Genomic DNA, 17,260 nt, shown 5'->3' on the forward strand with positions numbered 1-17,260 from the left:
TTTTTTTTTTTTTTTTTTTTAAAAGCTTAGAAAGCCATTTTACATTTAGTATTGTTCTCCTTCATTAATTATATAAAGTGCCTCCATGTATAGAGTGTTTGTTTTCTTGCATGACACTGACTACAGCGTTTATTCATTTTGGAATATATCTGAAGTGTAGAGCTTGCTGTACTATCAATAGGTCGATTTGAAGAATAGCCTTGCAGCAAATCTCTGATCGATAACAGGCACCGGGGCAGTGGTAGAAAAAGCTGCACTTTACTTGACATTTAAAGTGTCTCTTTGTGGTTGAGAAACAAGATCACAGTTCCGCTGTCATTTTTTTAACCATGTTCCTTATTTAAATACTCAGAAGAATGGCATAATAAGAATAATTAGCTTCTGTATGGTATATGAAATATGCTCCCCCACCACCACCACAATGTCAGAAAGTAAAGGAATATCACAGATAGTACATTTCACAAGTCTGTATTCTTGATTCAATCTTGCAGTATGGAAGAACCCCTCTACACTTAGCAGCTAACAACGGAGGCCTTGAAGTTGTCCGCTGTCTTTGTCTTGCTGGTGCCAATGTAGATACCGTAACTTCAGTAAGTACCACATATGTCAAGTGCTGCTTTCTCAATAGATTATCCATTAATAGGTAACCTTTAAGCTTTTGCGGTCCTATGTCGGACCAGGTCCGACATTACAATTTTCCCTTTCCAGTCCGATGTCGGACCCTGTCCGACGTCATCAAAAAGACGTAAAGCACAGGTCTCTAGTCATTTTTTCTCTGGAAAAAGCTGAGAAAATCTTTCAATGGCCAACTGAGACCAACAGGAGACAAATGCAGCTGAAAAAAAAAGGCGTGTGATAGCCCCATGCACCACAGAGATAACACGGACATAAACAGAGGAGACAGCTGCTTCTACACCCAGCATTCAAAGAATATCGCAGACATTTGCAGAGTTTTTTGCGGTGTTGTAACAATAAAATAATGACTTGGATTGCATTATTGAGGAGTTTAGTGATAAAACAAGTGGTCAGGAGAGGATTTATCAGTATGCACATTTATAAAGAGGTATGTGAAAAATACAGCGAACAAGGGGTGGGGCTTGGCTGGAGATACAGTACTGAGTGTCCTTTTGCGATTCAGTGCCTTTTAAACCTGTGTTACTCTGGGTAAAAAAAAAATTTTAAACAGCGTGTGTGAAAATAAATTGGACCTGACGTGCCTGACAAGCGCTTAGTAAATGGACCGCTAAGGGTTAAACATGCTTGCTGGGCTTCTTTCATTAATGTGGGTATAGTATGGTGTCCTGGGTCTAGTTCATAGGACAGTATATTTCTATATTATAGTAACCTGGGGAAAGCTGTTCCAGCATTCTTCTGCACGCTCTTTACACACAGCACAAGTTATATTATAGTACATCTTGCCATTAAAAATGTATTGCACTGGTGTCAGTAATGGGCCTCTTCACTACAGTATTTCAACATTAATGTGCATCTTCAGAGCAATAAACCAGCAGCCTTTCATTGATTTGCCCAAGTCCACAGTCTGCTACAGATGAGTGCAATACAAAAATAAAAAAAACACTGTGCATGTTTCATAATGTAAGGTCACTTTTTGACATCAATCAAAATGTAGCTGAAATGATGCATAAACTGACACATGTCCCTTTCTTTACACTTTACAGCTTTTGGGACTTGTTCCCAGTATGTTGTGTTTCTTAATCAAATAGGAATCATTTGGTTCTCACAATTCTGTACCAGTCCAATGTACCCATTATGAGTCACTGTATCAGACACAAAGTCTATACTCCTACAGTGTACAGAAAATCCTGATTACATGTCGAACAGAGTCTGATGTAGGGTGCTGTTTTCCCCCACCTATTTGTAATTCATTTTACAAACCTCATGGACAGATTTTTACTGTAGATACAATAACAAAGAAATTGTAATATTTAATAACTTGCATTTTTGCATGCCCTGCACTTTCAGCAGGTGTTTCCTCAGGTGATAACAGCAGATATAAAAAGCTTTCTATTTTTTACCATCAGAAATTATGCTAGTGTAATAGCTAAGCCTTCTAGTACAGTAGTGCACCAGCATCAGAGAACACTGTGAGATTTTTTTCTTATCAAACAGGATGGAAAGACTGCAGAAGACCTTGCAAAAAATGAACATCACGAGCATATAGCCAGCTTGCTTGGGAAGCTTAAAAAGGTAATTTTATTTATCTGTTTGCAAATTGACAAAATGGATGAACTAGTCAAAGATGAAAACCTACTGCTCCAACAACTGTAAGGCCCGTAGATACATGACAACAAAAAATTGATACCTGAATTGCTGGTGCTAAATGTGCCACATGCACGCTGGAAAACTGACAATTATTTTAATAACTTAAAGATGGTGCCTGTTTGCAGTAAACTTTCTTTGATGCAGGAACAGCGTATGGAGGATTTTTTTTTTATTAATACATGTCTCTGTTGACATTTGAAGATTTTTTGTCTCGAGCGAGTCCTCTGGTGATTTCCCAAAAATATTTGCTAATTCCTTAGTCTTGTTTTTTAATTGCAGTCTTTTATATTCCGTGCATCTAGCATCACATAAACGTTTACTGTCGTGATAAAATCCATCAATTGCAAAGTTTCCTCTTGCATCCACTTGTCTGTCTATAATTACTATTTTGCAAAACTGAGAGTGAAATCAGGTGATTAGAAAATGCAGTATCATTGGCTGGACACCCACAGGCACATTGGAAAATTGTCAACTGAATTGCTGAAAATAGAGCAATGGTCTAGTCTAGCAACTCGGGTTCTCAGTTAGTGACACACGGTCAATTTTTATTGTCAGTTTGAGTTGGCGAGAAAAATTTGCTTTAAAAATTGCTTGTGTATCTCCGTCCTAAGTGGCATGAAAGAAACTGGCTTCAAAATTTGTTTTCTGCTCTCCTTCAACTGTTAATCTTTGTTTTTATTTCTTTTGACTTATGGGGATTTCTCTCAGAATCCGTCTTTACACGAGCTCTCGCTTCCTTTTGACATAAATGTCATACTAGAGGAGGCCACAGACAATTCAGCTGTTGTAGCAAAATAAATAAACTATGTCGGTTAGCTTGGAAACTGCAAACAGGAAGTTAATAGGCCAATATGTTCTGAACATAATCATTACTTTAGAACTGCAAATAAAAACAGCTACAAGTCTTCCACCAAATAGTTTGAATACAGCATTGTATGTAGGTATACTGATAGCATTAATTGTTTTATGTTTGACATTGATAGAACTAAAATGACATTCTAAAAAGTGTGCATGCTTTTAGTTATTCTTCTAAAGTGAAACTCTTTGTTGAGCCAGTAACGATGGTCTATATGGAATAGTACTGAAAAATAAAAAGGATATTATTGGTTATGACCTGACCGTAGCAACAAGGTTTTATTATCTTTGTATTTATGTAATACTTGTCCTCTTAGGATGCACACAAAGGAATTTACATTCAGCAGCTCCGGCATACTCAGAATCCACAACCAAGGATAAAGCTGAAACTATTTGGGCACTCTGGCTCAGGAAAAACGACACTACTTGAGTCCCTGAAGTGTGGTCTTTTAAGGAGTTTCTTCAGGAGACGACGGCCCAGGCTGTCCTCTACCAATTCCTCCAGATTTCCACCATCTCCTTCGTCAAAACCCTCAGGTATCTCCTGTAGTTAAGAGGTTCTAGCCAGTGCGAAACCTTTCTCTGTAAATACTTAGCAAGAACATTAACGTAACAAGATTAATAAAACACTGCCTGATAAGATCTAAAACTGCACAAAATGTCACTAAGTTGATTACTATAGAGTACTCTATCTAAACGTGCTTTAGGAGAGTACTGTGAATATAGATTTTAAATAAACATCACCCCCTGCTGTTTAAATTGAGACTTGGTCTTTAAATCTTCTGTATTTCCTAGTTTAAAAGCATTATAGTGCCACCTGGTGTTTTACCTTTGGAAATACCTTCCATGATAAGGTCAAACTAGCAAAAGGGCGCAATGCTTACAATAAAGCTTTAGTGTGAAAACACTTTAGTTCGCAATTCATGCTGTCGTTTTGTCTTAGTTTCAGTAAGTATTATGAACCTCTATCCCGGTTGTGAAAATGTCAGTGTCCGGAGTCGCAGTATGATGTTTGAACCCAGCTTAACGAAAGGAGTCCTGGAGGTTTTCTCACCTTCAAACAATTCCCACTCCACTTCTGACGATCAGTCGACCAAAGCCATCGATGTACAGAATGGCAACATAAATGGTATGAAGTTCCTTTATTTATTTTTTTTACATATGTAATTTAAAATTGTAACGTTTGTTCTTTTATTATGCAACACCAGGTTACAATGGTATTGTAATCCAAGCGGGCAGAGTACAGAATCTGTCCTGACCATACAAACTTCTGATGACTTCTTATTTACTTTGTACAGTTCTAAATATAGGATCCTTGATTTAATGAGACATGTCCTTTAGAAGAAGCAACATATTGGTGCCATGGCTGTTTGTTTAAAACTAGATGTAGCAAGCTACTTTCATTTTTAACGCCGTACTGAAAGCGATATGTTGTTCATCATAGCACATGTTGAATAAACTCCCCCCGTAATGGTGGTTTTGCACAGTTTTCATTCTAGAGATCTATGTATTTTGTGCAATTTTAATTACATAGATGATAAATAATAAAATGCACAAATAATGTTACTTTTATAAATGCATTTTGTGTAAACATGATATGAGTATTATCGGCCTGTATGCTTTTTGCTTTCTATATATATATATATTTTTGGTGCAGTCCATCCATGACAAATCAGAGGATTGCTAATCTGTGTAATAATAATAATAATAGTTGTGTGCATTTCTAAGGTGTGTTTTTGTGTTTCAGGAGTAGGTGATTTTAGTGTGTGGGAGTTTGCTGGCAATCCTGTCTATTACTGCTCTTATGACTACTTTGCTGCAAATGATCCCACTGCAGTCCACGCTGTAGTTTTCAGCTTGGAGGAACCCTATGAAACTCAGCTCAATCAAGTTACTTTCTGGCTTAACTTCCTTAAGTCCTTGATCCCACCAGAGGAACTCACAGGTCTGTCTGAATTTAAGATTACTGCAACTTTTGTTTTGTTGTTTTGTGTATATGTCATCCCCATCTTATTTAACTTTAAGCCTAAACTTTGCCAAAATGTACTTTAAGAAAAGTTAAAATGAAATGTGAACACCTGCCACTAATGAAAGCCTGCTGTTTTACACAGGTAAGATGAATACATTAGGCATGTATAATAGAACAAGAGAAAACACTGAGCAGACCTATGCCTCTTAGACCAGAAGCCCCCTGAGGGTCAATTGACCTGAACTAAGATGATGAAAAAGATAGGGTTCATGTCAAAGGACTTCTTTCAGACCTCTCCATGTCATGTGATGTATGAGTGGCGCCTCTTGTGGTTTCTTCTAGTATTTGCTTCTCACGATGCCTTTGTTCCTAACAATAAATGTTACTGCCCTGCAATGAGTCCATTTTAAACTACCGAACTGGCTGAACTATATAGCTGAACTAATATATATATATATATATATATATATATATATATATATATATATATATATATATATATATATATATATATATATATATATATATTTGGCAGTATTTGCTTTTCAAAGCTGTTCAAGCTCTGTCAAGTTCCTTGGAGCGTTGATGGACAGCAATCTTCAAGTCATGCCACAAATGTTCGATTGGATTTAGGTCCAATGTAGCTTTGGCTGTGTGCTTTGGGTCGTTGTCATGCTGAAAGGTGAACTTCCGTCCCAGTTTCAGCTTTCTTGCAGAAGGCAGGAGGTTTTCCTCAAGGACTTCTCTGTACTTTGTTCCATTCATTTTCCCTTCTTTCCTGACAAGTGCCACAGACCCCATAGCATGATGCTGCCACCACCATGCTTCACAGTAGGTACCGTGTTCTTTGGGTGATGCGCTGTGTTGGGTTTGCACCAAACATAACGCTTTGCATTTAGGCCAGAAAGTTCAATTTTAGTTTTGTCAGACTGCAAACTTTTTGCCACATGGCTACAGAATCTCCTGAGTGTTTTTTTGCATACTTCAAATGTGATTCAAGGTGGGCTTTCTTGAGTAATGGCTTCCTTCTTGCCACCCTACCATACTGGCCAGATTTGTGGAGTGGTTGGGATATTGTTGTCACGTACACACATAAAAGCCTGTAGCTCTTGCAAAGTTGCCATTGGCCTCTTGGTAGCCTCTCTGAACAGTCTCCTTCTTGCTCGGTCATCCAGTTTGGAGGGATGGCCTGATGTAGGCAAGGTCTTGGTGGTGCCATACTCCCTCCAGTTCTTAATAATCGTCTTGACCATGCTCCAAGGGATATTCAAGGCCTTTGTTTTTTTTTTTATACCCATCCCCTGATCTGTGCCTTTCAACAACTTTGTCCCGGAGTTCTTTTGAAAGCGCCTTGGTGCTCATGGTTAAGTCTTTGCTTTGAAATGCACTTCCCAGAAGAGGGAACCTACAGGAACTGCTGAATATATCCTGAAATCATGTGAATCACTACAATTTAACACAGGTGGAGGCCACTTAACTTGGTGTGTGATTTTGAAGGCGATTGGTTGCACCTGAGCTAATTTAGGATTGCTGTTGCAAGGGGGGTGGACACTTATCCAGCCAAACTATTTCAGTTTTTATTTTTAATTAATTTTCTGCAAATTTCTAGAATATTTTTTTCACTTGGAAGTTATGGAGTAGGATGTGCAGATTAATGAAAAAAAAAAATATTTTAATGCATTTTAATTCCAGGCTATAAGGCAATAAAAGGTGAACATTTTAAAAGGGGGTGTAGACTTTTTATAGGCAGTGTGTGTGTGTGTGTGTGTATGTATGTATATGTGTGTGTGTGTGTGTGTGTATATATATATATATATATATATATACACACACACACACACACACACACACACACACACACACACACACACACACACACACACACACACACACACACACACACACAGTGCCTTGCAAAAGTATTCAGACCCCTGACCAATTCTCTCATATTACCGAATTACAAATGGTACATTGAAATTTCGTTCTGTTTTGATATTTTATTTTTAAACACTGAAACTCAGAATCAATTATTGTAAGGTGACATTGGTTTTATGTTGGGAAATAATTTTAAGAAAAATAAAAAACTGAAATATCTTGCTTGCATAAGTATTCAACCCCTGTGCTGTGGAAGCTCGCAGTTTGCACCGATGAAAGAAATTTCCCTAACAAGGACACAATTACCATACCATTGGCCTCCACCTGTGAACCAATAGAGTTGCTGTCACATTTATTGGATAAAAACCCCACTGTTGAAGGATCATTGGTAAGGCTGTGAATCTGAAGGAAAATGAAGACCAAAGAGCATTCTGCAGAAATTAGAGATAAAGTAATACAAATGCATAGATTAGGGAAAGGGTACAAAATAATATCCAAGTGTTTGGATATCCCAGTGAGCATAGTTGGATCAATAATCAAGAAGTGGAAGCTGCATCACACCACCCAGGCACTGCCAAGAAAAGGCTGTCCCTCAAAACTCAGCGCTCAAACAAGAAGGAGACTTGTGAGAGAAGTCACAGAGAGGCCAACAATCACTTTGAAGGAGCTACAGAGTTCAGTGACTGGGAGTGGAATAATGGTGCACCAGTCAACCATATCAAGAGCTCTGCACAACACTGGCCTGCATGGGAGGGTGGCAAGAAAGAAGCCGTTACTCAAAGTACCATCTGAAAGCGCATCTGGAGTTTGCCAGAAAGCATGAGAGTGACCCAGCTGCGATGTGGGAAAAGGTTTTGTGGTCAGATGAGACCAAGATAGAGCTTTTTGGCCAAAACTCAAAGCGCTATGTGTGGCGTAAACCTAACACTGCTCATGCCTCAAGGCACACCATCCCTACAGTGAAGTGTGGTGGTGGCAGCATCATGCTGTGGGGATGCTTCTCATCAGCAGGGACTGGGCATCTTGTTTCAATTGAAGGAAGAATGGATGGAGCAAAATACAGGAAAATACTGCAAGAGAATCTGCTTCAGTCCAATAAAAAACTGAAGCTTGGGAAGAAATTGATTTTGAGTTTAAGCGTTTTAAAAAAAAATATCGAACAGAACAAAATTTTAATGTACCATTTGTAATTCAGTAATATGAGAGAATTGGTCAGGGGTCTGAATACTTTTGCAAGGCACTGTGTGTGTGTGTGTGTGTATATATATATATATATATATATATATATATATATATATATATATATATATATATAGTATATATATATAAAGGCTTATATAATATATATATATATATATATATATATATATATATATATATATATATATACCTTTTAATTTCTCTCAGCTCTTTTTGTTTAGTTTATTTTTTGATCCAATTTCATGATTTCAACTAGGCTTTCCTTAACTTTCATTTAGATGATGGTTCACTATTTGTGTAAGTACTGTAGAAAGCATTCATACTGTTGGATATAAATGTTGTGAGCTATTAGAGTAGAATCTTGATCAATTTATAGCTTGTGACATTTGTTTATGAATATTGTATTTTGTACTATGAAACAGTGTATACAACTGACTTTATAGCACTCCCTGTTCTAGCTGTTACTGGAGCCTGTGTACTATATATAGTTGCTTTGCGTGTGTGTGTGCGTTGATTACTTAATTGTGGAAATTACTGAAGCATGCTTACTGTTCTCATTGTTTTAGCAAATAGGTGCCAAGAGGGATTTTTATTTACACACAAACTTACTCAATATGACATTTAAAAAACAAAATAAAAATGTTTGTGTGGCAAAGCGTAAGCCTTGCACAATGGAATATGTAGTTTATTGTATGTCTTTTTGTTAATTGTTAATATTGATTTAATTGTTTAGCTGCTGTGGCGCTCCGCTGGGGACGATTATCCGTCTGCGTGGAGCAGCAGCTGAAAGCAATCAGCTGTTCCAGCAGGCAGGTGGGCGTGTCTCAACGGAGCGTCAGTATAAAAGCATGTTGATCGCTGTGATCGGGGCTGCTGCAAGGCCTGCCGTTTTCACGGCACCTTTTGAGTTATAGTTTGGGGTATTGTGTTTTATTTTGCACTTTTTGTACGGTTTTCTGTATCTGTCCTCTGTGCGTTACCATCGCTGGTAACGTCACATGACCGCCTTTATTTTACTTTCACTTTGTTTGTTGTTAATAAATCCTGCGCGCCTGTGCCGGCGTTTCAACACCAACCTCAGTCTCTCTGTATGCTTGAACAGCGGCTACCCACGCGTGTGACCCGAGGAAGACCCTGTCACATATGGTGTCGGAAGTGGATTCCGCTGCATCCTGCCGAAGCAAGGCTAGATGGCTACAGAGAGACAGGAGGAGCAAACCCCTGAAATTTTTTGGGGGGGACAAGGGCAGACCGCAGGTAACCCTGAGGGGCTGCTGAAGGAGAGGGATGGAGCCGCTGTCCTTAAAGGCACTGGGAAGGAGCCGAGACATCCCGCCCGAACGCCAGAGAGGCCGAGGAGGGTCCGTTCCCGAGAGCTGCAGAAGGAGGAGTTCCGGTCCTGGAAGCTGGCGAGGGAGGAGGAGAGACTGCCTGCCCGGACGCCAGCGGGAGGAACTGCCTGCCGAGCGTCAGCGAAGGAGGACCTGTCGTTTGTGGGGGATCGTCACAGAAGGAGGCGGGTCAATCCTCTGGAGAGGAGCCCCGTGAAGGGACACTGGGTTTAGGGGGTAATAATTTTGGGTGTATTGTTGTTAATTATTGGTATGTGGTTAGTGGTTGTATGTGTGTGCATGTTTATTGTTTATAGCAATGCTGACGTTGGAGCCTGGTGTCTGGTATGATGGTATGGAGGTTGCACCTGGCTCTAATGTTTCCCGTCCCACCCACCCTTGTGTTTTTTTTTGTTTTGTCGAATGGACCCCTATGGGTTCCATTCTGAGCGGGAGGATATGTGGCAAAGCGTAAGCCTTGCACAATGGAATATGTAGTTTATTGTATGTCTTTTTGTTAATTGTTAATATTGATTTAATTGTTTAGCTGCTGTGGCGCTCCGCTGGGGACGATTATCCGTCTGCGTGGAGCAGCAGCTGAAAGCAATCAGCTGTTCCAGCAGGCAGGTGGGCGTGTCTCAACGGAGCGTCAGTATAAAAGCATGTTGATCGCTGTGATCGGGGCTGCTGCAAGGCCTGCCGTTTTCACGGCACCTTTTGAGTTATAGTTTGGGGTATTGTGTTTTATTTTGCACTTTTTGTACGGTTTTCTGTATCTGTCCTCTGTGCGTTACCATCGCTGGTAACGTCACATGACCGCCTTTATTTTACTTTCACTTTGTTTGTTGTTAATAAATCCTGCGCGCCTGTGCCGGCGTTTCAACACCAACCTCAGTCTCTCTGTATGCTTGAACAGCGGCTACCCACGCGTGTGACCCGAGGAAGACCCTGTCACAGTTTGTGAATCCCTGTGGTGGGGAGTGGAATGACTTTGCTAGTGCTCCCCTGGGTTGAATAATGACCCAGAACATGCGCTTGTAGAAGTAGATCAAAACAGATTACACTGGAGGCAATATCATAGTGAATACATTACTGTGGATCTTATTAAATCCACAGGGGTTTCAGTAGTGTTAAACCAGGATCAATTATGCAGCAAAGTATTTTAACTAAATAGATAAAGATTTTTCTTCTCATTTGGAACATTTTCTGTTTTTTAGCATTTGGTGGGAAGATAAAAAATCCATTGAGAGTTGTGCTTGTGGCCACACATGCTGATATTGTGAATTTGCCTCGTGCATTCGGAGGGGAGTTTGTGTATGATAAGGACATCTCGTTACTGAAGGAGGTCAGAAGCAGGTAAGTTGCTGTTTCTGCTTTATTCCTGGGAATATCCTCGATAGGAAAGTATATCGTTCAAAACTCATTTTAAATATGCTTGTCACACTGATAGTTGTCCTGTTAGGATGCTAATATTCCACTATATCTTATTTTGCCACATGTTTATATTTAGTTTCAGGCACAGAAAACAATTAACTGACAAATAAACTTAATGGGCATGTGACAGGGTAGGCCCAAACTGTTACCGACAGGAAAGAGACCCAGAGACAGTAAGCTGCAGTTTAAGCGTAGGTGCGCACTTTTACTAACAAAACAAAAACAGGAACAGAATAAACTGGCACAACGGCCAAAATAAAATGTTCAAACAGAAGAATAAATCACTTGCAGGCTGGGCATTAACCTTCACTACAGAGACAAAAATAACAGCACAAACTCCTCCAACAAACAAAGGATTTCTCCTTCCTTATATACATGGGACCTCTCCCCATTTAGCATCAATTACCTATATGGGGAATGACTATACCTGTGATTGTGGGCAGGGACAGATTTAACCCCACCCATGCCAACTTTACATTCCCACACACACTGTTTACAGCAGCAGGGCTTCTGCCCTTCCACAGGGCAACAATAAAATTCTTAGCTCAAAACTCAAAAATGTAAGATGATTTAGAAAGGGTTTAATGTGTACATGTGATTATTATGGTATTATAGTATATCAGTATGCTTTTTGTTTGTAGCCACGTTCATTCTTTGATCTCATAAAAGATATAAGTGTCCAAGAGGATTAGTTGACAAGGTATTGGCAGGTAAGGGGTAAAACAGCTTCTTTTTTTCCCCCAAAAAGAAAATATTTCTAAATTTAATTAAATTATATAAGGCTTATTTATTTTGAGTTAGGAGTTCAGTTATGATTTTTTGACACTTGGTTTATATTAACTGCATATTCTGGATTTGTTTTTCAGGTTCGGGAATGATCTGCTGATATCTGACAGACTATTTGTTGTGGATGCAGGAGCCTCAGGGTCTAAAGACATTAAGCTACTCAGAAACCACCTACAGGAACTTAGAAATCTTCTTATTTCAGTAAGTGCGCCAAATGCAATTCAAGGCCTTTATACCTGACATGCAGTAGTGCTTAAGTTAGTAAAAGTGGCATCTTGTCTTAGTGTAACCTTTTAAACTTGACAAGTCAACATGATGTCCCTATATATCTTTTACATTGTCTATTGGTGCATTCCTTAGAGCTGAACTTTCAAGTCATGCCCACAGGGAGTATTTCAAGAGTCTTGGGGTTGTACTCAGTAAACAATACTGTCTTGTTAAAATGGAATTTCAGAGCACAGCATCCAAGTATTTTAACTCATTCCAGTAATCATTGTGAGGACCATACATGTAAAAGTAAATAGTGAAAACTGAATGAACTGTTCACAAAAGGGACTGGTCCTTTGTATCTGCTTAGGATTACTCAAGGTGTCATCTCTCATTCACTTGTAAAAAGAATATCTGTTCAGCCATGTAAGAGCAGGTGACCATTTAGTTCAACTTGGTTTTTGTAAAAACATGTTGAGGACATTCTTGATAACATGGTATTCCTGGTGTCATAATATGGGTTACATAGAGGCTGTCTGCTTGATGGTATTACAATGTGGGGAGATATGGAGGAATCTGTCAATCTGGCTATATTTCAAACTTGCATTTTTTCATATGCGTACATTAGATGCGTGTCTCCTGCTGCATTGTTTGAGTGGAAACAGGTGTGTCTTGTCCGGTGTTGAAGGGTTCTGTGATTGTGTCGCTTTATCACACTTGCTGCTTGTCACAATTCTCCATGACCTGGTTAAGCCCAGGGAAGCTCTTTCCTATGGGGAGGTTTCACCTGGAAGCTGGGAGGCTGTCTTGATGGACAGCTCAGTCAATGCTATCACTGCATTGAGGGACTAGCTGGTTACACTGTACCCGTGATTAAAGTAACGCATTCATATTGACTACGTTCACATTTAACAATTTTTTAATGTTCTTGTTTTTCAGGCTTGTCCCCCAATGACAATACTTAGTGAGAAAATCATTTCAACGCTCCCTTCCTGGAGGAAAATGAATGGTCCAAACCAGCTGATGTCCTGGCAGCAGTTTGTTTTTGATGTTCAAGAACAAATTAATCCTTTAATCAGTGAAGATGACCTACGGGAGATAGCCTTCCAGTTGCACAGCATGGGAGAGGTAATGCATGTTTTCCAATTCAACGTTATGTGTAAAGCACAATGTTTGATTGTTCATTTAAGGGTATGTTTTACATATGCACGTCATGAATAAGGCTGCCACCTATAAACATGTACAAGTCCAGTAATCTGTTGTGTATCCACCCATCAGATATCCGCCCTAACCATCAATCTGCCATGATAAATCTCTGCAGCACAGTGGGCGGGTGAGTGAGAGAGAACCAGAACCAGGGTTAGGTACCGAAGAGTGAGTAAGCAAGTCGAAACTGTCGACAGCTGGCAGAGTAGCCAGAGTTAGTTTATTATTGAACAGAGAAGATTAGTTCAGAGATTGTAGATCCCACTGTGCCCTACCATTGCTGGTTATGTCACAGGAGCTGTTCACTGTGTTGTAAAAACTCCTGTTAGCCTGCGGGGCATATCAACTTCAACGTCCGTTTCGATCTCCTGCCCATCACTCTACAGCGAATGCATGCATCCCCACGGCAGACGGCTGCTCTGTTACAAGCATTAATACCCTAATCTTTCTAAACAAGGGATTTAGCAGAGCAGCCTAATTAAAGCTGAATCTCAGAACAGTAATTGTGTGAATATAGCAATTTATACTGCTTGTGTACAATGGTATTTAAAACGGGATTCATTTATCTGATTTTTTACATATCCGCCCTTACTCTGGTCCCACCGCAGTTGGATACATGATGGACCTTGTAATAAACATGTAGAAAATCATAAACATTACGCAGAAGACCAGTCTGAATCATTTTACCCCCAGCGTATTTTTGTATTATGTTGCAATCGCATACTGACTGAATGGCATTTTGCTTCATTACCAAACAACCAGGCTTTTTTTTTTTTTTTTTCACAGCTGTTCACATATTTAGCTTTGCTGTTTGTCCACCAGGTGTCAGTATTAGTTCATTTAAGTGGGGCAGATTTAAAAAATATATTAAATTGCATTAGGAAAAAAAAAACCAAAACAACATATTAGAGTAATTAGCTCATAATTTCATTTTCTGAGTGACATTGATCCTAAATGGGATTATAAAAAAAAAAAAAAAAAAAAAGATCGATACTATAGTACAATGACAAGACTGTTTTCACCCTGTTAAAGCCGTCTGGTTTTCTGGGTAACTGACCCAAGAAACAAGGCACACCAAATATCATAACTTTGTCTGTTTTTATAAGCACAACACTGCCAGTTATTAACTATTTTAGCCTGCAATGCCCAGCTTGATAAGCATGTTTTTATTTTATTTTTCTACATAAATAAGTAAAATGCATGTTATACTGGGACAAGGTAGAGATTCACAATACAAACGTTCATGTATATCCGTTTTTTTGATGGCATTAGTGTATTACTGTTAATGTGATGGCTGACCTTGACATTATTTATTTTTAAACAGATTAATGTAATGCAAAGTGAGACCATCCAAGACGTGGTTCTCCTGGATCCTCGGTGGCTTTGCACCAGTGTGCTCGGGAAAATCCTCTCCATTGAGAACCCAAAAGCCATACACCATTACAGAGGACGCTACAGAATAGAGGAGGTCCAGAGCCTGGTGTCGGACAGCGATGTGGATGAACTGATCCAGATTTTGGATGCTATGGATATCTGTGCCAGGGATTTAAGTAATCCAACAATGATTGATATTCCTGCTCTGATCAAAACAAACGGCCTGAACAGATCCTGGACGGGGGATGATGATGATGAAGATGAAGTTTTGGTCTATGGAGGAGTTCGTATTGTCCCTGTGGAGCATCTTACCCCTTTTCCATGTGGCATCTTTCATAAACTGCAAGTGAATCTGTGCCGGTGGAGCCACCAGAAGCCAGATGGAGATGATATTCGATTATGGACAAATGGAATAAAGCTATCACATGGAGGGGCAGACGTCATGATCTTGCTGGTCAACCATGGACAAGGTATTGAGGTCCAGGTGAGAGGACTGGACACAGAAAAGATTAAGTGTTACATGCTTTTGGATTTAATATGCAGCATTATTGATAACCTGATAGCAACAACTTTGCCAGGTCTTCTTACTGTGAAATATTACCTCAGCCCCCAGCAGCTAAGGGAACATCATGAGCCAATAATGATTTATCAACCTAGAGACTTTTTCAGGGCTCAGACACAAAAAGAAGCATCCCTTGTAAACACAATGGGGGGTTACAAAGAGAGCTTTAATAGCATTCTGACTTTTGGGTGCACGGATGTTTACTATCAAGGAAATCTCGGCATGGATATACACATATCAGAGCTGTGTCTTTTGACTAGGAGAAAACTTAGTCGCCTTTTGGACCCACCAGATGCAATGGGCAAAGATTGGTGCCTCTTGGCCATGAACTTGGGTCTTACTGATCTTGTTGCTAAATACAGCACGAACAATGGAATACTGAAAGAGGTTGCATTCCATCCCAGCCCAACGTCTGCTCTTATACAGGAGTGGAGTGGCAGTCCTGGAAGCACCATCGGGATTCTCATTACAAAGCTGAGAGAACTGGGCCGCAGAGATGCAGCCGACTTCCTCATGAAATCATCCGCTGTTTTCAAAGTTATCCTGGAAGCTAATGGCCAAGAAGCTTACGCGTCAAGCTGCAACGGAGGAACGTCCTATAATTCCATTAGCTCAGTCATATCTCGATAAAATGAATGAAGTACATTGAAATGAATGTGCAATCTCAATAGACTTCTAACGTTAACCTGATTTTAGTTGTTGTAGATAGGGTTGGATTCCTTAACGCAAATATATAACACTGCCATTTTGATACTGTCTTTCTATTTGATAGGCTTTCCTTAATTATTGTGTTTGGCATATGGTTAAACTTCCCTTAACAAAGGGAGTATTACAAGCTTGCTTTTTACATTTAATTACACTTATAATTGTATTTGCTAAATATTGTGTGTTATAAAGTTACAATAATACAATGTGTATGCCTGGCAGAACGTATTACTACAGTATATTGTATTTAAAAAAAGAAAAAATATGCGAGTGCCTTTTTCTGTGATGGTTTAGTTGACCATCTTTTTACATAGACGCTCTCTGCCTCCCCGTTATTCACATTGAGGGGGTTGGACTAAAAACTGACAACATTCCTACCATGACACACTATCCATAATGTGTAGGGTTACTGTGGGCCCCAAGTACAGCACTGTTATGATACAACAAGGCTCAACGTTGTTTAAAAAGTTCTAGAAGGATATGTGACCAATGATTTACATCTTGTTTCTTGTAATACACACAGACATTGTGAATTATTGGATACGGAAGCACTTGGAAACCAAGTACCAGATATCTTTTTTCAGGCACTGTGTTAAAGAACAGTAGGGATATGGCAGGAATTCCATGAACAAATGAATCAGCTTGGCCTTGCTGTGAAATAGCAGTTACTTATTTCATTGAGTAGCACCCTATTTAGAAATATTTAAATAAATACATGGAAGAAACACTCTATTTACACCAAAAGGGTGTGCTACAAATGGAGGTATTTCTAATTGCTTGTCCAGCCCCATCATTGAAGGGGTACTTACTGAATTGCTTCTGTGTTATTAGACTGGTCTTTTTTTAAATACTGTTTCTGATGTTTTTTGTTAACAATATTGCAGGAATATTAAAAACATTTCGAATTAATTGTAAATGTATAAAGTTAAAATTAAGCATTTGACTATAAAAAGAAATTTTCAATTTTCAAGTGTCCCTGTACAGAATAATGTGATGTTTGTTTCTTTGTTTTGTTTTGTTTTTACACAGGTTGGCTTCACTTGTTTGTGTTTGTGTCTCGGTTCACAATGTAAGGTATCAGAAAGAAAAGGGAAAGAAGTCTATTTAAAACAGCATGTACAGTCATTACTTTGCACAAGACATTTTTGTTCTATTTATATGTTGTGTTCTTTTAAGCATGTCTTGGAATGCAATGTTCTTAATACCTTCTTAAACTTTATATACTAGTAATATTTTAAAATAAATTGTTTAATTGAGATTTTGTGTGTTTTTTCTACATATATTTTTCACAACACAAAAATACAAATAGTCTCAGCATTCAGAAGATTGTTTTGTGTGCCTTGGGCTCCAGTGCATTGCTGCGTGAGATGTTCATTAATAGCCTTTTATTTTTGTAATCTGTTTTCCACTTATTGTGTAGGTGAACTTAATGTCTAACCCATGTACTTAAAAAAAGCTCAACCCTGTTGGTCC

General features: G+C 39.0%; 1 protein-coding gene across 1 annotated transcript in view; it reads left to right on the forward strand.

Moving 5' to 3' along the window:
• Window positions 1-17,044, forward strand: part of LOC121317212 (death-associated protein kinase 1-like) — a 76,509-nt gene extending 59,465 nt beyond the window's left edge. Inside the window, exons 18-26 of the mRNA XM_041252899.1 lie at window positions 492-590; window positions 2,131-2,208; window positions 3,456-3,675; window positions 4,082-4,267; window positions 4,886-5,083; window positions 10,731-10,869; window positions 11,814-11,934; window positions 12,880-13,068; window positions 14,471-17,044. Coding sequence (XP_041108833.1) covers window positions 492-590; window positions 2,131-2,208; window positions 3,456-3,675; window positions 4,082-4,267; window positions 4,886-5,083; window positions 10,731-10,869; window positions 11,814-11,934; window positions 12,880-13,068; window positions 14,471-15,712 — 2,472 coding nt within the window. The 3' untranslated portion in view covers window positions 15,713-17,044. The remainder of the gene's footprint in view (window positions 1-491; window positions 591-2,130; window positions 2,209-3,455; window positions 3,676-4,081; window positions 4,268-4,885; window positions 5,084-10,730; window positions 10,870-11,813; window positions 11,935-12,879; window positions 13,069-14,470) is intronic.
• The last annotated feature ends 216 nt before the right edge of the window (window positions 17,045-17,260 follow it).

Source organism: Polyodon spathula, chromosome 1 (assembly GCF_017654505.1).
Source record: "Polyodon spathula isolate WHYD16114869_AA chromosome 1, ASM1765450v1, whole genome shotgun sequence".
In the NCBI taxonomy this organism is placed as follows: domain Eukaryota; kingdom Metazoa; phylum Chordata; class Actinopteri; order Acipenseriformes; family Polyodontidae; genus Polyodon; species Polyodon spathula.